Source organism: Ovis canadensis, chromosome 3 (genome assembly GCF_042477335.2).
Source record: "Ovis canadensis isolate MfBH-ARS-UI-01 breed Bighorn chromosome 3, ARS-UI_OviCan_v2, whole genome shotgun sequence".
NCBI lineage: Eukaryota > Metazoa > Chordata > Mammalia > Artiodactyla > Bovidae > Ovis > Ovis canadensis.
In genome coordinates, this window is record NC_091247.1 from 13971654 (window position 1) to 13999261 (window position 27608).

At 47.5% G+C, this 27608-nt stretch overlaps 1 protein-coding gene across 4 annotated transcripts in view; it reads left to right on the forward strand.

Annotated features, from left to right (window-relative positions):
• Window positions 1–27608, forward strand: part of TTLL11 (tubulin tyrosine ligase like 11) — a 268323-nt gene that overhangs the window by 181818 nt on the left and 58897 nt on the right. For 2 of the 4 annotated variants that reach the window (XM_069582544.1, XM_069582543.1), the window contains exon 7: window positions 18087–18185. The exons of the other annotated variants lie outside the window; for them this stretch is intronic. In XM_069582544.1, the coding sequence (XP_069438645.1) occupies window positions 18087–18185 (99 nt within the window). The remainder of the gene's footprint in view (window positions 1–18086; window positions 18186–27608) is intronic. 4 annotated transcript variants of the gene reach the window in all.

Below are 27608 nucleotides of genomic sequence, written 5' to 3' on the forward strand. Positions count from 1 at the left end.
GGCTGCTGCTCACTGTGATGCACAGGCTTCTCGCTGCAGTGCCTTCTCTCGCTGCAGAGCACAGACTCTAGGCCCCCGCGCCTCAGTAGTTCTGCAGGGCTCTAGACGGTGGGCTCAGTAGCCGCGGTGCACAGGCTTAGCTGCTCCGTGGCATGTGCAATCTTCCCAGACCAGGGATCAAACCCGTGTCCCCTGCATTGGCAGACAGATTCCTACCCACTGTACCACCAGGGAAGTCCAGGCATGTGTGCTTTCCCCGCCTCCACTCTGATGCTTTCCATCACTCTGTCCAGGGCATCCACTTTCTCTGGTAGGCCTCTCGGAGTCTCACCCTGAACATTCAGTCCTCAACCAAGGATGCTCAGGGTACCGCCACCCCCACCCCACGCACAGACTCATTCCTCTCCAGACGCCTCAGCTCCCCAGATGCTGACCCTGCTTCAGCAGCTCAGAGGGAGGCGCTCTCTTAATGCATCTCTGGCCTGTGGTCTATAAAGTGCCTACAGGCTGAAGACTGGGCACCTGGGCTTCACCTCCTATTTTTCTTTGTTCAAGCTGCCTGCTGTCCAATGGCTTGAAACACTTTCCTCAAAAAACATGCCTAGTTTCACCGTCATCTAGGTCAAGGGGTGAGTTTGCTATCGCTTTGTCATGGCCCAGAGTATCCTCATCTTTTTATGGCCTCATATTATTCCATTACGTGAAAGTGAAAGTTGCTCAGTTGTATCCGACTCTTTGTGACCCCATACAGTCCATGGACTTCTCCAGGCCAGAATACTGGAGTATGTATCCTTTCCCTTCCCCAGGGATCTTCCCAACCCAGGAATCGAACCCAGATCTCCCACATTGCAGGTGGATTTTTTTAACTAGCTGAGCCACTTAACTCCAGTGGATTTTTAAAGTGCAATTTATTTCCTGTAGAGCAATGAGAAATTTAAGATGTAGAGATTATATTCATTTTCACCCCTTACTCAGGCTTGCTTCAGCAGGTTCTATGGATTGCTTTTCTTTCTTTCTTTTTTTTTAAAATTGTGGTAAAACATATATAACACAAAAGTTATCATTTTAATGATTGTTAAAGTGTACAGTTCATTGTCATTTAAGTATATTCACAATGCTGTTTAAGCATCAATTCTAGGAGATTTTAAAGGTGAGTGTATTTATTGAAGTTAAAATTGACTCCTGGACCACACAAGCGTATTTGAATCAAATGTGATTCAATCCTGTCACTGGAAAGTACATTTATGAATTTGTTGGAATGCTTTTGGCTACAGGTAACTGAAAACCTGACTTAATTTGGCATATGTAACAAGGAAACGTATTACCTTCCATGAAAAGATGTCAAAAAGTTAAAAGTATTAGTAGCTCTGAAGTTGGTTAGTGTGGGGGCTTCATGATGTCACTGAACCCCCAAGGGGCTTTCCGTCCTTTTGTTCTTCCATCCCCAGCTTGGTGGCTTTGTCCCCAGATTTATTCCCCTCCTCATCTCAGGATGGCCACAGCTGTCTCAGGTATCATATCCCCAAACAGCAGCATCTCGAGACAGGAAAGGGGACGACATCTGTTCATGTGTCTTTAAGGAGTGAAGGGGGACTTCCCTGGTGGCCCAGTGGTTAAGAAGCCACCTTGCAGTGCAGAGTAAAAAGGTTGCTCTCTGGTAGGGGGACTGAGATCCTACATGTGTCGGAGCAACTAACCTGCTCACTGCAACTGGAGAGTCTGTGAGCCCCAAGGAAGATCCTGCATGTCGCAGTTAAGCCCTGATAGAGTCAAATAAATAAATATAAATAAAATAGATAACCAGCAAAGAACTACTGTAAAAATTGTTTTAAAGGAACAAAAGAACCTTTATCAGAAGCCCCCCAGTGGACATCCCATTACCCAGACATGCCATTAGCCAGAATTGGGTCACGGTCCCAAGCTGCATCAGTGGTAAGGAATCTGCCTGCCAGTGCAGGAGCCAGGGGGAGACACGGGTTTGATCCCTGGGTCAGGAAGATCCCCTGGAGGAGGAAATAGCAACCCACTCCAGTATTCTTGCCAGGATAATCCCACGGACAGAGGAACCTGGTGGGCTACAGGCCATGGGGTCCCAAAGAGTCAGACAAGACTGAGCTACGGAGCACACCCAAGCATCAGCTACATTGTCAAGGAGAATGGACTCGCCAAGGTTGCTTAAACCAATCAGAGCTCTCCCTTGGTTAGGCCTGGGGCTGGGGTCAGCCCCTCTGAAGCACATGGCCACTAGGAAGAGCAGGGCTACCGCAATAAGATGTGAGTTCTGGTAGGAAGAGGGAAGGGACGAAATAGGCCTTGGATGGGCCGTCAATCATGTCGAACTTCCCAACCCCAAAATAAATCTGCCCAGGTTCTAAGTAAGAGACGCTCACCTGGTGAGAAATTAGTTTTGTCTGAATAAAGTAATAAGAATCTTAACTGGAGATCAAGTTTCCTAACAATTTTTCCAGCTGTCTGACTGTCGTCAGTTACAGATCAAAGTCTAACACGGTTAGCTGTCTTCAGGACTCAATGTGAGTTCACAATTCTTTCAACTGTGATGTTATTCTTCTGTTCTTATTTCTGGCCATCTTTCCAGGCTCAGCTCAGAAAGCATGTCCTCCGACATCCCCCCCTTAACCCCAGAGTCAAAATGAATTTTCCCTTTTTCCATATTCCCCTTCATTCCTCTTTGTATAACCACTGTCTATCCAGGCTTTTGTTTTTCTTTCTTTCTTTGTTTAAAAAATGATAAAAGCAATAATAATTCTTCCTTGTCAATAATTTAAACAATATATAAACTGTGTAAGTTGAAAAGGCAAATCATCCCATTCAGCTTTTCTCTCAATCCCAGCCCTACTTTCCAGTAATGAATCCTGTAATCAGTTTGCTTTTATCCTTCCAAACTTTTTAATGTGATATTTAACCTTTATTTGAATTCATTCTGTTATAATCATTACAAAAAATGGAATCAGGCTCTGAACTGTAATGTACACATGGCATCTATGTCTTGTTCTTTTTACTTATCATTATAGTGAAAGCATCTTTAGTATCAATTGATCCAGAGCTAGACATTGTTTCTCTGGCCTGAGTTTTATACCAGTTTGGGGGGTTAACATACTTTTTATGGCCAATACCCTGATTTTGGGTGCTAAACTTATTTACACTTTTCCACATTTCAAACAGTACTTCCAGGAATCCCCGTATGTGCGTATGTGTGTGTGTGCGTGCGTGCTTATGTCTTTGTCTACACATACCAAGATTTCTGCAGGCTAGACTGCTAAAAAGAAAATTTCTGGGTCAAAGAGTATGTGATTTTTAAATTTTGATAGCTACTGCCAAATTTTATGAGGGTGTTTTGGAACCAGCTGCTGTTAGTATAAGATGAGTAATTTCTAGACTTTCAGACTTTATAAATCAATAAAATTTTTTTTTCAAAAATCGTGGAGACAACATAAAGAAAATAGGCAACATTTTATTTTTCCAGCTAAGGACATTAAAAAAAATTAAGTGTCAATCTTTAGTCTGAACCATGTGAAATGGACATTTTTATAAGTCAAAATCATTTAATATTTTCAATTGAATATGGTCTAACTTAATTCATAAAAGAAGGGACCGACATGTTCATTCACACACACACCTTATTTGTTTTCTCTTTTCACCCATCATATGGGTGAATATTTAATCTCACATCCAGGGATCACCTGCACAGAGTCATTGACCAGCAGCTCCCTCCCACCACCACCGCCAGTGTCTATCCAGAGTGTCACTAGGAAAGAGGACTTGTTCACATGAGGAGCAGCATGGTGGGGTGGGCATGTAGAGGAAATGACATCTGTTCTTGTCCTTGGTCCTTTGCATTGATTTTAAGAGGCTACAGAGAAGGAGGTGAGAAGCAGAGCTGATGTATCTGGGTGAGAGGACCAGTAAGATACTTGGCACAAAGCAGGGGACCCCAGGATATCCCCTGGACCCTGAAATATTCTCTGTTAGGCCCTTTACAGGACCTGTTTGCCAACCCTTAGAATAGGGCCTCGACCATCACAAGAAAATTCCCTGAGCAAGTGCTTACTACCTGCAAGGCTTGGACTCAAAGTTGAATAAGATATAATCCATGGCTTCAAGGAGTTTAGCCCTCCTCATCTCTCCACGGAAGGCCTGGAAGTTTAGAAAACATAGAGAGCCAGTCCTTTGGCTCAGCACTCATGTGACAGCCCAGCTCAGAAGCGAGGCCTCCTCTCCCAGCAGCCTCGTGGGCAGTGGAAGCGGCCCCTTGGGAGCCTGTGCAGGGAGGAGGCAAAGAGACTGCCTGGTGATGAGAGCTCGGCACCAGTCGTGGGTGCTCCTGAGGTCTTCACGAGGAGCCTGGAAAGCCTGAGGGATGTGCTGGGTAGGCGCAGGGCAGGGCACACTCTGGCTCCGTTACTGGATATTACTGGTGGAGGGTGGCTGAGATGGTAAGCACAGGAACTTACTGTTTCATCTGAAAGTCCTTCCTGTAAACTAAGTTCCTTGACCATATTATTTGTCTCATCTAGTTCATTTGGCCACAGGCATACAGTAACGAATAGATGTGGTGGAGTTTCAATAAAACTTTATTTATAAAAACTGGGACTTCTCTGGCGGGCCAGTGGTTAAGACTTCTGCTGCAGGGATTGCGGGTTTGATCCCTGGTCAGGGAACTAAGATCCTGCCTGCTGTGATGCTGCCAAAAGAAAAGAAAAAAACCAGATGACAAGTTGTTTTTGACCCAAGGGCCATAGTTTGCAGACTCCTACCCTATATGTAATATCAGGGAAAGAACAAGAGCAGCCTGTCTTAGGATCAAATGCTATTTTGGACCCTTACAAGCTGTATCCTCCAGATGAGTATGCAACCTTTTTCTGAAAAAAAATTTATTTATTTATTTTTGGCTCTGTCGAGTCTTAGTCTCAGCACACGAGACCTCTCATTGTGGTGTGCAGGCTTCTCTCTCTAGCTTGGTGCACGAGCTCCAGAGCTTGTGGGCTCTGAACTTTCAGCACATGGGCTCTCTAGTTGGGGCAATCGGGCTTAATTGCTCCATGGAATGTGGTATCTTAGTTCCCTGACCAGGGATCAAACCTGAGTCCCCTACATTGGAAGGCAGATTCTTAACCACTGGACCATGACGGAAGTCCTGATTATACCACCTTTTTGAGCTTTAGTTCTCCAAAGATGGGCTTCCCAGGTGGTGCTAGTGATAAAGAACCCCAAGTATAAAGTGGGGATACTAGTTGTCAGGATCGCTTTCAGGATTGCTGTAGAGTTACATGAGATAGTGCGTGCAGAGCATAGGCGCATAGATGGAGGAGGGGCTCCAGCACTGCTAGTTTTCACGGAGCACAAAGCCATCCAGAGCCCCAGAGCCCAGCTTCCTTCCCTCGGGCCTGTCCAAGGAACACCACGAAAGAGCAGGAGACACGATTTTTAAAGGGCTGACAGAATGAAATGCACGGGACTTTGATTTTATTTCAACACAAGTTCTGGGCAGAGACGAAATATCCCTGGCCCTCCTTGCACACAGCCTTCAGGTGTCAGTTGAGTAGCATCTTGGTTTTATTACATCCATCACAAGGAGCTTAAGGCTTCCAAAAACACATTCCTAGACAGATGTCAAGCCTGTCTGGGGATTAGAAATATCCTTTTCCATTAAGCATAAATTAACTTAATCACCAGGTATGAAAGATACGCAACATAAACAGCATTCCCTGCAGCTTTCATTAAAATTAAAAATCTATTTAAAATTTACCTTGTATTTTCTAGGACCCGAACTCCTTCAAAGAGATAATCTCTGCTGTAAATTTTTACACTGACAGAGTGGCAAGATGAATGGGCTGGGGACAGTGATGTACTATGTAATTTAACCTTGCCTCCTGGTCTTCTTTTCACCAACGGATGTATCTGTATGTCTTAAAGAAATAATTAGTCTCGGTAAGATCTGGCCTTTGACCATTTTCAGAAGCAGTCAGACTGTTCCCCAATAAAATGAAACTCAGAGTCGAGATGACTAGCAGCAAGGTCCTTCAAATCTTGTTGTTCTGATCCATGCTGTAGAAAGTGCTCTTAGGAAAAAACAAACGGAAATAAAGGTGTCAGCAATGCATTACCCGGAGATCAGAGACAGAACCCCCTCCTTGACTTGGCCTCTGTTTCTCTGGAGTGGAGAATGGAAACAGTGACCAGGGTCATTGCATTCCTTATTAACATCGCAGGAAAGACCCCCGTGAAGGAAACCCCAGCTGAATCAGAGTCTTGGTGTAGACCGAGCGTTGAAGGCAGACAAACCTGTCTTCAGATACTGGTTCTTTCTTTCAGACTCTGATCTTGAACAAGTCATATATTTCCTCTGAGTCTCAAGGTCCTATCTGTAAAAGGGGGTGAATAATGCTCACCTCCTAAGATCACTGTGAAGGTTGGAGATACCCTTAGTGCCTAGAACTCATCACCTCCAGGGTGCTTGCTGAATGCTTAATATTATTTATACGTATAAGAAATAGTTGTTGAATAACTGAATCATGCCAGATTCGAGACAGAGGGCTGAGGATAAAGAAAATCATAAGATACAGCCGATGCTCTTAAGGTGCTCACAGACCCAAGAAGGGATTGAGACAAAGAAATAAGAGAATCACAGCTGAGGGTGACACGGCCAACAAGGCACAGGGGTGACACAGAGAAGGGAGTGGTGACATCTGCTACATTATAATGACATAGAGAGGCTAGCAGGATACCTCAGCAGATAGGGGAATTCTGAGCAGAAAAATGTGTCAAAGTGTTAAGTTGCTCCATTGTGTCTGACTCTTTGCGACCCCATGGACTGTAGCCCGCCAGACTCCTCTGTCTGTGGAATTCTCCAAGCAAGAATACCAGAGTGGGTAGCCATTCCCGTCTGCAGGAGATCTTCCTGGCCCAGAGATAGAACCCAGGTCTCCTGCATTGCAGGCAGATTCTTTACCATCCGAGTCACCAGGGAAGCCCAGCAGGGCTTAGGCAAAGGCAAAGGCATGTAGAGAGAGGTATCTCATAGTTGGAGGATTATGGGCAGAGTGGTTTTCTAGACAGGGAGGAGGAGTGGGGAGGGAGAACCACGAGGGCAGAGTGTCTCTTGATGTGGGCGCGCCCTCTGGGGAGCTGGATTCAAAGTGCCCTGAATAATCCTCAGCTAGCCCACCGAGGCCGGGCAGGGACCACGGGGTGCCCGCCACCCCACTGAGGTGTGTAAAACATTCAGACCAGAAGGTGTATCTTCTAGAAGGAACTACAGCTGTTGCTTCAGTGGAGTTGCAGATCGGAGAGGAAGCAGGTGGTAGAGCTGAAAATGCTCTGGAAGAGGTGTCCCGATGGCCAGATCCCAGTCCCCGGGCTGCCTTCCGGCCTGCGGCCTCATCTACGCCTCCCGGGTGGAGGGGCGCTGTGTCTCCCTCATGTTTGCTGAGTAAATGCTCAGACGCCCCATCTGAGCATCTTTATCCTGCCTCCCTAGCAGTGTCGCTAAGGACCAGGGCTAGCACAGAGGTGAACACACTTGGCAAAGTCTCAGGGTTTATTCAAATACAGGTGTGTGATCATCACCGTAATCGTCAAAGAGCTGTACACCAATTAGAAGCTGCACCAATGTTGAAAAACCAGCTTCCTCACCCATTAAAAAAATGTCTATATGATTACCACTGACTCTCTCATTGAACAAACCCACCACACGCCCTTTAAAAATACAAAGAAATGCAAACCGCATAGTTACGTTGAATGATTTGCCTTTTTAGTATTGCAAAAATGACTCGTTAGTCAAAACAATGATTATGTTTGAGACTATTAAAGGTATTGGGTTTTTCCCTATGTAATCTAAAAAAATGTTAATTTATGGGAAAAAGAACCCCACTGAACTTGTACCTACCTACAAAACAAGCATTATCTTAAAAACAATGTTTCCCCAAGCATTTTCAACTGACTTGACAGCTCAAAACATCAGTTTCTCTCCAAACCCACAACCCTTTGTTTTAACGTTAAATGTTTTCTAAAGAAAAGCGCTGCTGTCCCAGGCTAGAATCGGTGTTTGGTTGGAAGCTGTAGTGATAGTGCTCTGTTTTCCAAACTGTTAGACTCAGCTGATGAGGAAGCTGTGAAGGAGTTGCAAAGCTTCTAAAAAGCACTGTACGAAATACAGGGACGGTTGCTGCGGAGACAGAATGTTAAAGGACTATTATTCTGAGGATGAGAATTGAAACCAAGCCACAGTGCTCACAGCAGATAAATAACCTACTTTGGCCCAAGTGACAGTTGAGTGATCTCAGATGTGCCTTGAGAGAGAGTGTCCAAATATGAGACTTACCCAAGGTCATGTGCACAAAGCAAGCAGATTGGTTTCCCCAAGGACCTACTGCTGGGGCCTCTTAAAGTACCAGCGTTCAGAATCTACAGAGAGTAGGAGACCACAGTTCTACGACGTGGTCCTGCACTTGACCCTGTATCGTGCGGACCAACTAGTTACCCACCCCGGGCCTCAGTTTCCTAGTCTGTACGTTGAGTAGTCATCTCTGCCCTGCACCCAGCCTTGCTGTAAGGATCCACGGAGGTGATGAGTACAAACAGAAGTGTGGCTCCCCAGAAAGGATCTTTAAGGTGTGTCTTTAGCAGTCCCCACCCCCACCCCCAGCCCCACCCCCGACCTGGGCGACCCTACATGGCCCTTTCCCTTCTCCAGATTTCTCTTTGTCTGGAAACATTGCTGGCTCTGCTTCTGCAGAGCCGCCCCGGTCGGGCTCATCCGGGGTCTCCCTAAGTCCCAGGAGACAGGGTCAAGAGAAGCTCACTCCAGCTCTGGCTCTGTTCCTTCATGTGTGTGTATATATATATATAATTTTATCTCTTTTTGAATGTGTGGGGTCTTGGTTGCTGCACAGGTTTTTCCCTAGTTGAGGCGAGCAGGGGCTACTCTTCGATGCAGTTTGAGGGCTTCTCACCCCAGAGGCTTCTCTTGCTGCCGAGCACAGGCTCTGGGCACGTGGGCTTCAGTAGCTGCAGCATGTGGACTTGGTAGTCGTGGCTCCCGGGCTCTGGAGCTCAGACAGTGCTGGTGGCGCATGGGCTTAGTTGCTCTGCAGCCTGTGGGATCTTCCCCAGACCAGAGATTGAGCCCACATCTCCTGCACTGGCTGGAGGACTCTTTACCACTGAGCCACCAGGCAAGCCCCTCTGTTCCTTTCTCGTTGAGCCGTTCTGGGTGAGTCCTTTCCCCACACTGGGCTTCATTTTCTGGGATCTGAAAATGAAGATTTGGCTGAAGTGATCTCTGAAGTCGCTTCCTACAGAAAACGAAGTCCCTGAGCACATACAGTTCAGCCGCAGCTGGTCCTTGTCACTACAGTGAAACCTGGGCTGTTGGAGACCCTCGGGGGAATGAGGCTTTGATCCCCATATTTTCTAATTGGTCTTGTGTTTAATCCTTTAAGCACTAAACCCTTTCCCTTTTATTGAGAATATTGGCTTCTTAAATATATTTAGGCGAGTTTGACTTTTTACTTGAATGATGATCTCGCAAACTGGTTTTAGATTGTTCTGTGATGCGTTGGTGCGCCTGAAGAGCCCCAAGATGTCTTGCATCAGCTCCAGAGAGTTTTTCTGCTTCCTCCATTTTCAGGCTGGCAGCTGTCACTTCATGTATGGCAGATTGCGTGGCTGTGGCATCCTGGCTCATCCCTTCTATGAATATTAATAATTTTCTGGCTGAGCGGTGCTGTGTGACCGTCTGGGAATCAGAGCACCATGTGTGTTAGAAGTGAGGGTAAAGTAAGAGTCCATAGGTAAGGAGTGAGGCCCCAAGAGGCCCTCCTTCCACTTACAGGGCAGAACTTCAGGTCGTAAACTTGGAGATCTTGACTTTGACTCCTCACTTGCCTCCTAGTTGTGTTCTGAGTACATGGAGGAGGGGGTTGGGTGCCTGACTTCTGATGGGGAGATTTCTCTGCTGCCTGGTATTCTCATGGTGATGGCCTGGGTCAGCCCGTACCCAGAATCTCTCCTCTCTTTGCTGCTCCATCCCCATCTCTCGAGTTCCAGGATTAGGCTGTTTCCTCCCATGCTCAGTTTGTTTATACAGGTGGTTTCCTTTGGGTGGAATCCAGGCTTTCCTTTCTTCCTGTCTGCCACCTAGAAGGTTCTACCCAAGCCTTTCATCTCTCAGTTACCTCCTGGGAACCTCAGGAGCCTGCCCTGCACTCCCAGGGGAGCAGAGTGCCCCCACGGTCCCTGTGCCCACCTCTCCATCCACACTTATGGCGTATGGAGTGAACTCTCTGTGGATGGATCACGCCCCCACCCAACACGAGCTCATCCATCCAGAGCTGGGACTCCCTTGTTCAACTTTGTATCTAGTACCCGCCTCAATGCCTGGCACATGTGACATACCTGAGTAGGGTTGGAAGCGTGAATGAACAAGCAAATGGACAAACGAATGAATGAATGAACGGACTGCCTGCTGTGGGCTGAATTGTGTCACACCCTCCCCCCCCTCTTTCAAATTTGTGTTGACATCCTAACCCCCAGTAACTCAAAATACGACCTTATTCGGAGCATGGGGGCGTTGGATAATCAAGTTAAAATGAGATCATTATGATGGCCGTAATCCAGTATGGCTGGCGTCCGTATACAGAGAGAAAATTTCAGGCACAGGCACACACAGAAGAGAAAATGATGAGAGGACGCAGGTAGTCGACAGCCACCTACAAGCCACAGAGAAAAGCCTGGAACCCCAGCTCCTAGGTGACAAGCCACATCTCTGCTTGGCGGTCCTCACAATGTATGTTCTGAGCACTTGAAGGGATCTGTGACTGGATGGACAGGCAAATGCAGAGATAAGTAGAGAAAACCACCGCTGACGTGAAAAATGACTTTATCAGTCACTTCAATGTTTTATGAATTTCCGGCGCAGTAGCATCAGAATGGGAGATGGATCTTTTTTCTTTGCTCACGAAACACAAGCACGTGGCAGGCTCTTTCAGGAGCATGAAATCTTCCGCTTGGTGAGCTAGGCTAGCTGTTTCTAATCTGGACCCGTGAAAGCCCAAGGGGGTGCCGTTTTGAGGTGGGTCTGCATTGGCACTGCCCTTAGCTGGATATCTGTTCCTGCCTCGCCCACTTCAGAAGAGAGAAACAAAGGGTCTGAGAAAATGTAGGAACTGGGACAAGCTCTCAGGATGTATTCCAGCCTGCGGAATTTACTGATGGGAAACTGAGGTGGTTAGAGGGAAACGGACTTCCCTGGGACTCAGGCTAGCCTGGGAATCTGCATCATGGGATGCCACGTCTCCTGCTCATCCTTCCACCCGCTAGAAGTTTTCTCCTTCCTTCTCTTAAATGGTCCATGCGCCCTCTGCTCGGATGCTAGGCATCCGTCTCACCTGCCCAGATGGTCCTTTTCTTTGTTCTCCTTCTTCTTTTCCTCCTTTCTCCTTCTGGTGGTATGTTTCGTTACCCCTATTATACAGATGACAGTACGAACCTTACAAAGTTTAAGTAACTTATCAGTGTCACAGGATTACTCATCAGAGAGTGGTGATGATGGTTTTATCCCCAGCCATCTCACTCCCAAACTTTCCACCACAACATGCTTTTTCTTAATGGATCTTTATCCCTAGGCCTTTGACATTTTATCCCAATTATGTAGAACATATTTTAAAATATCCATTTGGTTAGAAGTAATAAATTTTTCATGGCAAACCAGCATGTGTGTGAGAATCCCTAGAGAAATCTGCTGTAAGATTTAGCAGATTTCAAAGGTCTGACTTATCCTCGGAAGGTTACTTCGGAATGGAAATGAGTGAGCCGATGCTCAAGATGTGGCCAGGGCTGACTCGTGGAGTTGGCTGGAAGGCATCTTGAGTGATTTGTAGCGAACTGACTAAAGAGGGTGGTCTCTGGTTAATGGAAGACCGGATGATCTCCTATCCTACGTTGGTGTTTGCATGTATCCTTACCCTCACCTGTGGATAACTTTAGTAAGAGCATGCGTGCATGTGTGCTAAGTTGCTTCAGTTCCATGGGATTCTCCAGGCAAGAACACCGGAGTGGGTTGCCATGCCCTCCTCTTTCAAGGGATCGTCTCGACCCAGGGATCGAACCCATGTCTCTTCTGTCTCCTGCATTGGCAGGTGGGTTCTTTGCCACTAGCACCACCTGGGAAGCCCTTGGAAACCTCTATTTGTTGCAGATTTTGCCATGAGCTCTGGGCAGGCAGAAAGAACTGCTGATTCCTCCCTGGATCCCATCACCTAACACAGTCCTACTATCCGGAACGTCCTCCAGAAATATCTGTAAAATCACCAGTGAATTTTCCTTTCATTTTGGAGCCACGGACATTTTAGAAGAAACAGCCTCTTCTCTTGGCCATTGCTCTGAGGACAGCCTGTGGGCTGGCGCTGGATCTCCCTCTACTTCCCCTTTTAGGAGTGTTCTGTATACCAGATTCCTAACGAGGCCCAGCCCACGTGCTTACTGGCAAGCTGAACATCAATCCTTATCCTGTTATGAGTTGATTTCTATGCTTAGTCTTGGGAACCACACCAGCTTTTGCCTTCTAGGAGCTCCCAGCCGAGTGGGCGACTTGACAAATAATTCAAATACAAAAAGACCGAAGTAAGTGTTAAATGAGACACTGGCGATGAGCTTGGGGAGGAAGGGTGATTAATTCTGCCTGGAGGAATCCAGGGAGGGTTCATGGGGAAGACAGATATTAAGGAAAATTTATTACATAAGTGGATTCTGAGCAGCTGACATCCCAAGTTCATAATCTGCACAAGAAACTCAAAAATAGAGTTCACTGTTTCCAACTCTGGTTGTTTAGGGTGCTGACTCAGACCCAGATTCATAGCTTTGAGAAGACAAGTCTAAAAAATAATTAAAGATACAAATCTCAATGACTATTTCCCATTATTGGGAAAGTGACTGTGGGTCACTTGAAAATATTGCTTAATCTCTTCACTTCTAGTTTCACACACTCCTATGTGAAATATTTTTAAACCCATATTTGTGTTGAAATTAATAGAAAAATGTGTCACCCTATTTTATTGTGATCTCAGTAGTTAACTTCAGGGCAAATAAAAGATTATAGATAGAAAAACTTTGAACTGGAGACTACGAATTTATTCCTTAGTAACTTACTAGGGTCATAGACTAAAGCCATATTATATATTGAAGGCCTTAAAAATGTTAATAATTGTTGACTCAGAAATTTCACTTCTGGGTTTTTATATGGTGAGAACAATTTATTATGCTCTCTAAGTAGTGAAAAATCCGAAATGATCTAAATGTCCATTAACTTTGGGCATAGTCGTTCAGTCATTGAAGATATCTATAAATAATTTTTGGTGATATGGCAAAATGCTTATAATAAAATATTAAATGTAAAAGCAGGCTACAAAATTGTATGCACAGTAAGATTTTAACTATGTGAAAAAATCATATTCATAGAAGGGAAGAAAATTTACCAAAATATTAAAAGTGATCATTTCTAGATGGTGAGATGATATATGAGAGTTTTGTTCTCTTACCTACGTATTTCTATACTTTTTGTGTCTTTTCCAAAAGATATGATTTTTCAATAATAACACCAACGATATTTGAGAGGACCCCCCACAACCTGAACCACTGGGTAGGAACATACATCAGAGGCCAGTATATTCTGAGGTCTGGGGCCCTGGGCAGTATGATACAGAGAGTTAGCAAAGCTTTTCAAATGCAAGTGCACAGCCAAACAGACTTGGATTCACTGGGGTCCATGGCTATGGGTCTGCGAGGGCCAGAGGAGCATGGAAGGCCAGGCCTAGGCAACCAGTCTTAATGACCTCCTGGTTTCATGAGCTCAGATCATGCACAGCTAGACCCAGATAGCACGAAGGAATGTGGACAATGGTGTCTGCCGCCCCGGTGGAGGAAGCAGGTAAGGACTTGGCAGGACTGCGTCATAGAGGCAGGAATGGGCTTCCCTGTGACTCAGGGATAAAGAATACACCCGCCAGTGCAGGAGACACAGGTTCAATCCGTGACCCAGGAAGATCCTACAAGCCAAGGACCTACTAAGACCATGTGCCACAACTATTGGGCCCAGGAGCCGGGGCTTCTGAAGCCCGTGCACCCTAGAGCCTGCGCTCTGCAACAGAGAGAAGCCAGCACAGTGAGAAGCCTGCGCCCTGCAATGCAGAGGAGCCCCAGCTTGCCACAACTGGAGAAAAGCTCATGAGGCAATGAGGACCCGGCACAGCCAAAAATGAATAAATAAACATTTTAAAAGGTAGGCAGGGATAACGTCAGGGCATCCAACTAGTGGGAAACTAGCAAATGAAACTGACCTCCTCTGTGAGGATGGGGCTGGGAGCTGCTAGAGCTTGAGGTTCAGCTTAGGCCTGAGGATTCCAGGCTGACAGCACAAACGATAGGACTGAGGCTCGGGTGCCTGAGGATCCAGGTGCTGGACCAGGCGTGGCCCAGACTGGACAGGTCGGAGCTGGCCAGTGGAGCCTCAGGACTATGGGACTCCAGCTTCGAGGGGCTGGCTGATGTGTCTAATTGAGCAGTGTATCAAACACATAATAATATATGAGCCGAGCTGTTGTAGATGTCCCTTTGATGATCATTATGAAATGTGAGAGTATTCTTGGCTGTGAGCATCTTCTTCAAAGAAAAGCACTGTTTCCAAAGAGAGCACTGTCATGAATGTGGGAGTTCAAGCCACTTGTGTTTCGCTTTCAGACTTTGTGTGTGAAGCTGAGTTGCGCTGTGTGCTTTGGCCATGTCGGAGTTGGTAGCCCTGCGCTGTGCTGAAAACCCTGCAAACCCCTTGCTGTAAAGTGACGGAATGGATATCTTTCCATTCGAAGCAAAGAAAAGAGATGCACCTCAGTATTTCCTTTAAATATTTTACATTAACCTAATCCTTTCAATTACACTGTGGCTTCTGTTCTTCATGACAGATTTAGGAAGTATAGACACGGCCAACCCAGAGAAGTTGGTGATTGCCCTAAGCCAGCCATTGTCTGTACCGGAGGGGTGTGTGTGTGTGTGTGTGTGTGTGTGTGTACGCAAAATGAGTGTTTTATAACATTTTATTTAAAAATATATATGCATAATCTCATATTATATATATATACACACACACACACAAAGTATCACTTCATCTTCACAACAACTTTGCAAGGGGGATTTTATCTATATTTTCATGTCATCTAGTTGCTCAGTCATGTCCGGCTCTTTGTGACTCCATGGACTATAGCCTACCAGGTTCCTCTCTCCATGGTATTCTCCAGGCAAGAACAGCCGAATGGGTTGCCAGTTCCTTCTCCAGGGGATCGTCCCGACCCAGGAATCTATATTTTAAAGATGAGAAAATAGAAAGTCAAAGAGCTAAGTGACTTGCCCAGAGTGACACAGCATTTCAGCGTCACTGTTGGGATCTGAACCCAGCTAGGGTGAGTGTCTCTTCCTCTTCCGGCTGTGCTCCTGCGCTGGGGTCCACGCAGCTACCCTCACAGGCCCTCCCAGCTCCCTCACTGAGTCCAGGCATTTCCCTTCCCACAGATGAGAAGCTTGAGTCACTCCTGTTGGGAATGATTAGAAAAAAGAAGGTCTGGGCATTGGGAAGCCAAGGGGGACCAGGGAGAGGAGCAAGGCGGCCTGGAACAGTGGCAGCTCCAGCTGCGATGGAGATGAGGGCGCTGAGGACGGTGCAGGGGGCTCTGGATGACGGACACGTGTCAAGAGGATGTCCTGGTGAGGGGGCGATGGGGTGGGCTCCTTGGCCCGGAGGCAGGAAGTGGGGCTGAAGTCCCCCCTCGCTAATTACGGACAAGAATGTGGGGGCAGGCATGTTGGAAAATTGCTGAGTATCTAAGCACCTAACTGGAGGCGGGAACATTACAAGCTTTTCACACTCACAGCTTCCTATAGCTCTGCTAGGATCCAGAAGGTAGAATTCAACAGTTCTTGGATATTCAGTTAGAGAAGTTTAAAGCTTTAGGTGCTGGAACACACACACGTGCGCACACACACACACACACACACAGAAACATACACACAGAAATGCGGCTCCATGTAAACACTGCTGCTGCTGCTAAGTCACTTCAGGCGTGTCCGACTCTGTGTGACCCCATAGACAGCCCACCAGGCTCCCCCGTCCCTGGGATTCTCCAGGCAAGAACACTGGAGTGGGTTGCCATTGCCTTCTCCAATGCATGAAAAGTGAAAGTGAAGTCGCTCAGTCATGGCCGACTCTTAACGACCCCATGGACTGCAGCCTACCAGGCTCCTCCATTCATGGGATTTTCCAGGCAAGAGTACTGGAGTAGGGTGCCATTGCCTTCTCCATCTAAACACTGCTTTGCAGGAAAGCCAGAAAAATTCTAGACATCTTGTTCAAAATGCAGGAGATCCTGAAAATTGACTAGGGGCAAAAATGTGACAACTCCTTGTTCCCAAACTTAAGATATAGAAGCTCAACCTAATGGATATTATTTAGTCCTCACTCTTTATTATTTTCTTTCGATGAACAGAGGATTTTCATCAAGGCCTTTAATCAATTTGTTCCCACTTTTGGTCCCCCTAAACTGTGGAAAATTCTGAAAGAGATGGGAATACCAGACCACCTGACCTGCCTCTTGAGAAACCTATATGCAGGTCAGGAAGCAACAGTTAGAACTGGACATGGAACAACAGACTGGTTCCAAATAGGAAAAGGAGTACGTCAAGGCTATATATTGTCACCCTGCTTATTTAACTTGTATGCAGAGTACATCATGAGAAATGCTGGACTGGAAGAAGCACAAGCTGGAATCAAGATTGCTGGGAGAAATATCAATAACCTCAGATATGCAGATGATACCACCCTTATGGCAGAAAGTGAAGAAGAACTAAAGAGCCTCTTGATGAACATGAAAGAGGAGAGTGAAAAAGTTGGCTTTAAAGCTCAACATTCAGAAAACTAAGATCATGGCATCTGGTCCCATCACTTCATAGCAAATAGATGGGGAAACAGTGGAAACAGTGGCTGGCTTTATTTTTCTGGGCTCCAAAATCACTGCAGATGGTGGCTGCAGCCATGAAATTAAAAGATGCTTGCTCCTTGGAAGGAAAGTTATGACCAACCTAGATAGCATATTAAAAAGCAGAGACATTACTTTGTCAACAAAGTCTAGTCAAGGCTATGGTTTTTCCAGTGGTCCTGTATGGATATGAGAGTCAGGCTATAAAAGAAAGCTGAGCACTGAAGAATTGATGCTTTTGAACTGTGGTGTTGGAGAAGACTCTTAAGAGTCCCATGGACTGCAAGGAGATCCAAGCAGTCCATCCTAAAGGAGATCAGTCCTGGGTGTTCATTGCAGGATTGATGTTGAAGCTGAAACTCCAATACTTTGGCCACCTGATGTGAAGAGCTGACTCATTTGAAAAGACCCTGATGCTGGGAAAGATTGAGGGCAGGAGGAGAAGGGGACGACAGAGGATGAGATAGTTAGAGGGCATCACCGACTCAATGGACATGGGTTTGGGTGGACTCCAGGAGTTGGTGATGGACAGGGAGGCCTGGTATGCTGCAGTTCATGGGGTCACAAAGAGTTGGCCACAACTGAGCAACTGAACTGAACTGAACTGAACTTCTCCACCATGAATTCTCCCATCTTAAAGATTTTAGGAATTTGCCCTTGAGGTTTGGGGAACAGAAGAGGTTTCTGTGTCTCAGCACTTACCACAGCTTTCGGGAACTCTCTCCCTGTACCAGTTGTGAGCTCCTTGCAGGCAGACACTGTGCCTTATTGATTTTAGATGCCCTGTGCCATGGTTCAGCACAGAGGAGGTGCCATGTGCCGACCTTCTCGGTACCAACTTAAGGATATTTAGGACCTACAGTTTTATTCAAACCATTTGTGCAAACGTGGTCTCCAGGTCCTCACTGTTTGCTCCCCATGGATGTTTGCAGGCCAGGCCAGGGAAGGCCCTCCGAGCCCCCCAGCACCTACTCTGTAGAAGTTACTTGTATTTGTCTCATGCAAAATGCTTTGCAAAAATGAGTTCATTATGCTTTCTGATTTCAGCTTTCCAGATATCTATATGGACAGAAAACACAGATTCCCTCCAGTTTCTGAAAGAATGTCTTCATTGAAGCTTCAGCTTTCGAAGCTTTCCATAGTCAGGTACTGGCCAGTTGAGTGGACATAGCTGGAGTTGCCTGTGTCTCCCATACCTATAGCCACGTCTCCCAGTAGAGGGTTGTCCCTCCGGCACGGGCAGAGGAGTTGGGGTAGCAGGGGTTGGATGGCATCAGAACTATCCCCATTCTCCCTTCACAAGTGGGAAACAACACGGAAGAATGGGGAAAAGACCGGTTTTGGTGACACAGAGAGACTTGATCTGAACTCCTCTCTTGCCGTGTATCTGCTGTGTGACTCTGGACAAGTTCCTTACCCTCTCTGAGTCTGGGGGGTCCTCATCTGTTAAATGGAGATCCTAATACCCAACTCCTGGGATCCCTGTGAGAGTTCAAAGTAATTTTTGTAAAAATACGATGACAGCTACGTTAAACCTTATATACCGCACACACATACACTTGCACACTCACGAGATGGATAGACAGACAGACAGAGGAGAAATCCTGAAAAGAAAACACCAGCATGTTAGCAGTGGCTGGCTGTGTTTAGGTGGTGAAACAAAGAGTGAATTTTTTCCCCCTTCCTCTGCTTTTCCGTATCTTTAAATATTTTTTCCCTTGAACATATATTGACTTTATAATTAGAAAAATAGAAAGAAAACCAAGAAGCATAAAACTGGGGGGGAAAAAAAGAAATAATATGCATTAAGTACCAGGCATAAGTTGGCACCCAGTAAATGGTAGCTATTTTTACTAATTAGTCATTATGCCTAATAATAATAATTAGGAGTAATGATTTCCTCTGGGACCAGAGGTTGTGAATTAGTCTGTTGGTGGCTAATGACTCACAGTGAAGGGGAGTTCTGGGTTCACTTCCAGCCGGGGCCACCCCTCACTTGTCTCCCTGATCTCTCTGCCGACACGCTGGGCTCCCGGGCTCCACAAGCTGGCAGATGCTGCGTCCTTCCACCCGAACAACTGAGCCCAGAGCTCCTGTGCCCAAGACCAAGGGGAGACGGCAGAGGTGCTCCCCCTGGGACTCTCCACGGAGAGGCTCATTCAAGGAGAGCAGCAGTGCCTGTGGCAGGACGCTGCTGTCCCTGTGTTGATGGCGGGCCGCCTGTCTCGGGAGACAGTAAGAGTGAGAGGGTCGAGGTTCACCTCTATTTTGTCTGTTTGAATAGCAGAGAAGATTCTTGGTAAACACATTGCCCAGCATTTAAAACTAACTTGATGCTGCTGGTTGGAAGATTATGAAGTTAAAAACGTGCCCCTCTCTCTTCAAGTGGGCTTCCCTGGTGGCTCAGTGGTAAAGAATCCAGCTGCCCAAAGTAGGAGCCTTGGGTTCAATCCCTGGGTCAGGAAGATCCCCTGGAGAAGGAAATGGCAACCCACTCTGGTTCTTGCCTGGGAAATCCCACAGACAGAGGAGCCTGGCGGGCTACAGTCTATGGGGTTGCAAAAGAGTCAGACACGACTTAGTGACTAAACAACAACTGCTGTCTTCAGTTATCAATATAGTGATGAAAATGATCCAAATTTAGCCCAAATGAGAGTTTAAGACTAAATGATCAAATTCTTCAGGGTCCAGTAAGTTCAACCAGAGAGAAGTAAAATTCTGCATTGAGGACAGAAAAAGCAAAATCCCAACCTAGCTGTGTGACCGTGGGTAGATCAGTCAACCTCTCTGAACCTGTGTCCTCAGGTGTAAAATGAGAGATGGGCACAGTTGCTTCCTGATGTCCCTGGAAGTGCTCAATTCCATGGCATGCTGATTGTAAATGCAGTCGGTTCTGAGATGAAGGTGGACTGGAGTTTTTCTCTGCTCAGCGGGCCAGCTGCCCGCTGCCCAATATAGGTAAGGCAGGACAGGACAGGAATTCTCTCCTGGGTGGACAGTTACCGGTGTGGCCCCCAAAGATGACACATGATGGCAGGACTTCAGCTAGAGGCTCCTTGAATAATGGAAACAGCAGATCCTGCATGAGTCCTTACCATCCTTATTCTGAGACTGAGCTGCTGCTGCTGCTGCTTCTGCTAAGTCGCTTCGGTCGTGTCTGACTCTGTGCGACCCCACAGACAGCAGCCCACCAGGCTCCCCCGTCCCTGGGACTCTCCAGGCAAGAACACTGGAGTGGGTTGCCATTTCCTTCTCCAGTGCATGAAAGTGAAAGTGAAAGTGAAGTTGCTCAGTCGTGTCCGACTCTTCGCGACCCCATGGACTGCAGCCCACCAGGCTCCTCCATCCATGGGATTTTCCAGGCAAGAGTTGGAGTAGGGTACCATTGCCTTCTCCAGAGAGTGAGCTACTAGGGATTAAATGCCCACCGTGTGCCAGGCACTGTGGCAGGTGTTACGGTAACGGGTATCTCTAATCTTCAGGCATCTGCAGGACTAGCCTTGCCTGGCTTCACGGGTGAAGCAGCTGAGGCTCCAGTGGTTGGCTCCCTTTCCTCACTAGTCATTTTCTGTGCACCTACTGTGTGCTCAGGCCACAGCCTTGGGAATCGAGAGAGCAAGATGACCCCCCCCACACACACTCAGGGCTGGCAGTTTGATCATAGTACCATGTGAAAGGGCTTCAGAAGAGGCAGAGGTGTTGTAAAGCATGATGAAGGACGGGGCAAGGTGGGGAATGGCATTCGGGGCAGCAGCCACAGCACGTTCAGAGGCCCTCAGCTAGCAGACGGCGGGCGGACGTGGCCAGTGGTGCTGTCTGCCCGGAGTTTACCTGGGAACATGGTGGGACATGGGTGGGAGCAGAATACAGAGCCAGAACGTGAAAGGACTTGGCCGGGCCAGAGAGCAAAGGCTCTGACCTGCAAGCAGAGAGCGGCTGGTCATTCCCGCATCCCTGCAATCGGCCTGTGTTTGCTGAGCGCCGGCTCTGTGCCAGGACCGAGGAGTCATTAGCGAACGAAGCATTGAAAATCCCCGCCTCTGAGCAGCTGACGTACTTTACTGCGGTGAAAAGGCAGGGAGTGGACAATAAACAAAATAAATGAGTGCAATTCCTATTCCAGTAGATGGTGATGAATGCTGTGGGGAATGAAGCAAGGAAGGGCCCGGGGCACTGGGGAAGTGCGGTTACAGCTGTGAGCAGGGAGGTCGGGAAGGCCTGTCTGAGGAGGGGCCGTTGCCACAAGCACTGGAAGGAAAGGAGGGGGAGATCCAGGGTAGGGTCTCGGGGACCCGCTCGGATCTGCAATTTAGCTGTGACACGGAGGGTGTGTCAGCAGGGAAGGTTAGAAGCCAGGAAACTGGTGAAGGGGATTTGGAATTCAGGCGACTCGCCAATGAGGTGATAGGTGATGGCGGCTTGGATTATGAAGGGAGCAGTGGGGACAGGCAGAGTGGGTGAATCAAGGTGATGGAACAAGGCCAGGCTACTCAATGTGGGCGTGAGGGACAATGGATCTCTCTCTGGCTTCAGACTCAGGCATGGGCCTCTGCATTTGGACAAAGCTGGAGGCTCAGGTGTGAGGTAGAAGACCCCAAAACTGAGCCTCAGTTGTCCACACACACCCATGTTCACAGAGGCACTATTCATAATAGCCAAAAATTGGAAGTCCCCCAGCTATCCACTGACAGACCACTGGATAAACAGCATGTGGTCTGTACACACAATGGAATATTATTTAGCCTTTAAAAGGAGGGAAATTCTGACACAAGCTGTTGCACAGAGGAGTCTTGTGAACATTGTGCTGAGTGAAATAAACCAGATATAAAAGGACAGATGCTACCTAATTCCACTTATAAGAGGTCCCTAGAGGAGTCAGGTTCATAGAGACAGAAAGCAGAATGGTAGCTGCCCGGAGTGAGAGTGGAGGTAGGTGGGAGATGGGGAGTTAGTATTTAATGGGTACAGAGTTTTAGTTTGGGAAGATGAAAAAGTTCTGGAGACGGACAGTCATGATGGTCACATGATAATATGAATGTACTTAATGGTACTATATCTGTACAAATGGTAAATTTCATGAAAATATTAAAAAACATTTTTTTTATCAGTTTGCCCCGAATCCCACAATCAGCACGTCCAGCCCCCTTCCAAGGGTCCTTTCATGCCCTTACCTCTTATTCTGAGCTCTCTGCCTCTAGCTGGTCCTCGTCTCCTAGACTGGCTGGGATCACCCAAGTAAGTTCCTTGAGCTCTGGGTCTGTTTTCCCTCAGGAGAGGAAAAACACGGTGTGGTTGTGAGGATTAGATGAGCTCATACACATCACAGGCCTGGCAGAGAGAAATTTTTCCTTACATCTCATTACATTTTATTACCGTTCTTATGTCAACATGCCCTGACTTTGGTAAAACGGCACAGACTGGAATCCATGGTCCAGCACTTGTGAGTTATGTGACCTTGGATCACAAACCACTTAACTTGCCTGAGCCTCAGTGTCCATCTATAAAGAAAGGGGAGAGTTCCTACCAGACCAGGAGGAAAAGTTAGAGTGTAAGTCACTCATTCATGTCTGACCCCATAGATTATAGCCTGTAAATCTCCTCTGTCCCTGGGATTCTCCAGGCAAGAATACTAGAGTGGGTAGCCAGCCCTTTCTCCAGGGGGTCTTCCCAACCCATGGATCAAACCTGGGTCTCCTTCTAATAAACAGAGACTATTACTGTGTGGACCTGAGATGACAGTTAGGCAAAGAAAAAATGAACAGTGACATGATTTGTAAATTTAACATTTTTTCTGGATTTCCACACTATTTTGTAGGTAGAAACAGCACCTCCCTTCTGGTAGTCCAGGTGTTCACCGAATCCTGAAATCGCACCTTTGTGTTGGGTTTCACTAACACGTCAGTCTCTTGATTTGTCTTACAAAGGAGATCCATTTGACCATGTCTCAGTAATAGTCACGGGGCCACTGGTCTGGGTCTGGCCCTGAGCTACACTGTCGCAGAGCCAGCAGTGAGTCAGAGAGGGGCCCCAGCTGCAAAGAGCTGACCCAGGCTGCAGAAAATGCCAAGGACATTGTCCCAGTAAATTGCAAGAGCAGTTGGCAAACCTGCATTCCTAATTTCTGTGAAAACCCACATGCCAGGAAACCTTGGATAAATCATTTCCCACCTCCAAAGCTCAGTCTTCTATCTGCTTACAATATGAGGACCTTGAACTTGCCAGTCTCTGACTTGAAGCTATTTCCTTTCAAAATGCCTTGATTCTGTTGCCCCAGTGCTCCCTCTGGGAGCAGCCTTCTGGACCAGAGTCACAGCCTTCTGTGATCAACCAGACAACCTGGCCTTGGGAGCTTAGTGACCAGCCAGAATGGTCCTGACCCATGGATGCTGGAACCCCAGCAGCAGGCTGACTAGGAAGGAGAGGATGCCAGGGTCAAGAAGAGCCTGGGATGCAGAGACCCCAAGTAGGGATGGGAGGCCAAAGTTGTACAAGGATTAGAAGCGGAGACTCCTCGGCCAGGGAAGTTCCGAGCTAACTGGGAGATGGGCAAGGCTTTGTGGACCACTTGTGTGTCTCATCTCAGGGAGCCTCCTGCTTGGAGGGTGTCGGGGAGTCTGCTTCGTTGGCGGCCCACGTTGCCCTTCAGCCTGCAGGGCTGCATCCAGCACATTCTTGATAGCTGTCTGCCTTCTGGTCCTCCCTGTATCTCATGCCATGGCGCCATCTGCTCATCTCACACGGGACACCAGGCCTGAGCTTTCTTCTCCCAGGCTGGAATGGAGTCAAAACCAGCAAAGCTGTGTTCAGGGCCTGGGCATCTTTGGTATGTGCCCCATCATAGTGTTACCCAGTCAAATTCTCAGTAGCCAGCCCAAGTAGGGGGAAGATAAACAGCACGTTATCCTTCAGCCTCAGCCACCATCCATATGCATGGACCTGAGGAACCCAACTCCCTTGCAGAAGCAGGTGTGACCTTCAGAGGGGCCAGCGTCTGAGCGCTCAGTACCCGCTGCCCCTCTACCCTGGACGTTTCCCTACAGGCCAGAGCAGATGTGGCCCCAGGTCTGGAACGGCACAGGACACTGCTCAGGCTGCCCACGTGCAGTCCATGTTCTTGAAGTGGGCTTCTGCCACTTAAGAAATCGGTCACATTTAGAAATATTCAGCTTCAGCGAACATGTCATGGCTCTGTCTAGGAAAAACATACTATTATCTCTGGAGCTCGCCTGAAAGAACCGGCTTGTTCCTGAAACAGATGTTTTGTAAAACCTACTGTGACAGGCTCATCAGAGCTGGCAATGGGCCAGTGCTTGGTTACCAGCCTCACAAGGGCACATACCTCCCAGCCAGCTTCCCATCCATTCCCCACTCCCCCTGCCCCGTCCTGCAACTCACCCCCCAGACACCTAGGCCAGAGGAGAGACTCCCTGTGGCTCCTCCTTCTGGCTCTTGGGTTCTGAAGCTAAACATTTTACAAGTCTGGGATTATTGTGGATAGAGACAGCCAGCCAGGTGTGCCCTGGGGAGAAGTGTCCAAGATAATGACTCATAATATATTTCATTTGGTCCAACCAACATTTATCGAGGGCCTCCGGTGCACCAGGCACTGTTCTCGTTGCTTTCAGGTACATTACTTCACAGTAACTGTTCAAGGTCACCCATTTCAGAGATGAGGAAACTGAGACCTTGTCCTGATTTCCTAGGGTTGCTATAATAAGTTTATCACCCACTTGGTGGCTTGAATCAACAGAAACGTGCTCTCTCATAGTTCTGGAGGGAAGAAGTCTCAAATCTGAGGATACCAGCAGGTCTGTGTTCTCTCCCAAGGCCCGAGGGGAGGGTCTTTTCTTGCTCTTTCCAGATCTGGGTGGCGTTTCTGGGTTTGTGACGGCATCGCTCCAATCTCTGCCTTTGCCTTGTCGCACAGATTCGGACACGACTGAAGCGACTTAGTAGTAGTAGTAGTAGTAGCAGCAGCATCTTCTGGGTGTGTGTATCTGTGTCAAATGTCCCCCTGCCTTTCTCGTCAAAGGATGCCTGCCACTAGATTTACAGCCTACTCTAGATCCAGGATAATCTCCAGATCCTTAGCTTGATTATATCTGCAAAGACCCTTTTCTAAATAAGATCACATTGACAGATTCCAGGAGTGTATGGCCACTATTTAGCTCGCTGCAGACCTCTGGCTATTATCTGGTTGTATCCCGAAGGCCACTCAGCGAGAAAGGGTTCCTGTGAGGAGTAGACCCCGGCTGGCTGGCTCTGAGGGGCCCTCAGTCAGCGTCTCCCTCCCCAGACACTGTGAGGCAGGTCCCTGCTCTTAAGAAATCTACGACTGAGTGGGAAGGAGATTAGCATATTGGTTATGAGGGAGTCCCATCGGTCCGGATGACCTTGGGCAAGTTATGTCAACACTCTTGTGTCTCAAAGGGAGAGTGAGCCATGTGGAAAATGAGAATCATAGTAAGAATAGCAGTACTCTCCAAAGGCTATGGTGGGACCAAAATGAGAAGGGCCCCAAATCAGCAAGATCCCAGGCACCCTGACTCCACAGCCTCTGCCCATAACCACCATGCTCCATGCTTCCATCTGTAGGAACTCCTCAGATGTTCAGATCAGAGCTCCTCAATGAAAGAAGGACAGAGGGAGGTTTCTGTTTAGGTTCCTAGAAGCCAGGGTAAAGAAGAAGAGGAAGCTAAAGCTGACTTGAGTTTTGAACTTGGCTCGCTGGGAGGATGAAGTTGCCAATAATAACATGGAAACAGCAAGAAGCTGGTTGAGGTAGGGGATGGGAGATAGGTAGGGAATAAATTCTATTGCACTTGGATGCAAGGGGGACATCTGGGTAGATTTCACTGGCAGGTGTTGGACTTAGAAGGTGACTTTTTTAGTTTTTTTTTTTTAAACTTTGTCTATTTATTTTCTTGGCTGTGCTGGGTCTTCGTTGCTGGGCTCGGGCTTTCTCTGGTTGTGGTAAGCGGGGGGCTACTCTCTAGATGCGGTGCTTGGGCTTCTCACCGCAGTGACTTCTCTTGTTGCAGAGTACAGGCTCTAGGCACGCAAGCTTCAGTGGTTGGACTTAGTGGCTCCACAGCGTGTGGGATCATCCCCGACTAGGGATTGAACCAGTGTCCCCTGAATTGGCAGCAAAACTCTTAACCACTGGATCACCAAGGAAGTCCAGAAGGTGACTTTTAAAAGCTACACAGAGCTTCAGAGTGAGGGAAAGAATTGAACATGTTTGGCAAGGTCAAGTGCTGTCAGGGATGAAAGCATTTTGTGGGAAGGGGCAGAGAGCAAACTAGAAAAGAGAAAATGAAAGTCGTGTTCACACACACTGGTCTGTGGTCACAGCACTCCATTTTCCTGCCTGTAAAAGGGGCCTGCTGCAGTTTTCTCCCCAAGCTGTTGCTCAGGTTGCGTTAGATCACGGATGGGAAATCACTGCAGAGATTGCGCACCAAACCGTAGCAATGGGCAGCAGGCGAGGGCCTTAGCCACGTCCCCTGATCCCGAGCACGACAGGAGAGGCACAGAGGAAAGATTCCTAGCTCTGCGTCATGGCTGGGGAAGTAATAACTGCTCATTCACTAGGTTTGAACTGGCTCTGATAGTGGACTCTAAATCTATTCATCATCACCCAAGGAACTAGATGATGATAAAAACTAGAATTTCCCCACTCCCTAGCGAGGGGAATACTTTTGCCACCAGTTTCTGTTTTTTGAAAAAGAGGCAGAATGCTTCTCTCGTGGACCTCGTGGAGTGCTTCTGCTGTGCCGTCCTCATGCCTGGGCGCTGCCACCCACGAGTCCCGCTTGCCCTCCAGCTCCTGTGTCTGCAGGATGGGGGCTGGTCCAGCAACGTTGCCATGACGACCAAGGAAGAGGCCAGCCCTGCCTTCAGCTCTTAGTTTCAGGGAAACTAAGTGACAGACTCTCTTTTGTTTTCTTTCTTGGGGAGGGGGTTCCCCACCATGTTCCCGTTGGCATGGAAACCTTTCACTCCCACCAGGTGAGGTCGTCACGTGGGGAGATTAATTTACTTGAACAGATTCCTGGAGAGACCACTGTGAAAGGAGAAAGTGTCAGGATGCGATGGTTCTGGCCACTGTGACATGATGAGTACCCTGCTCCTCGGGGAGGGGTGGTGAGTGGGCACCGTGGCCTTCAGGCCCCAATCTGTGTGTGTTCAGGTCACTGGGATTTTTAAGCTGCCTTTTATACATGTGGCATTTTATGAGCTTCTTTATACTCGATTTCCATTTAGTGCTCACTATGACCCTGTGCATTGATATTATTGTCCCCTTTTGCAAATGAGAAAGCTGATGCTCAAAAAGGTTTAAGGACCTTTCCCAAGGTCACTCAGCTGGCAAGTGGCTGTGCTGGAGCTCAAACCCAGACCTGTTTGCTGCATAATCCCTACAACCCTTGCCCTTCTGACATCCCGCCTTAACCTTGTACTTGAATTTACACGATCTCTTCAGGGTCTCTCGAGCCATCAGGGAGACATCGTCTAAAAAATGTACCATGATAACTAAACACTTAGTACTCTGTGAGAAACACCGCTGCA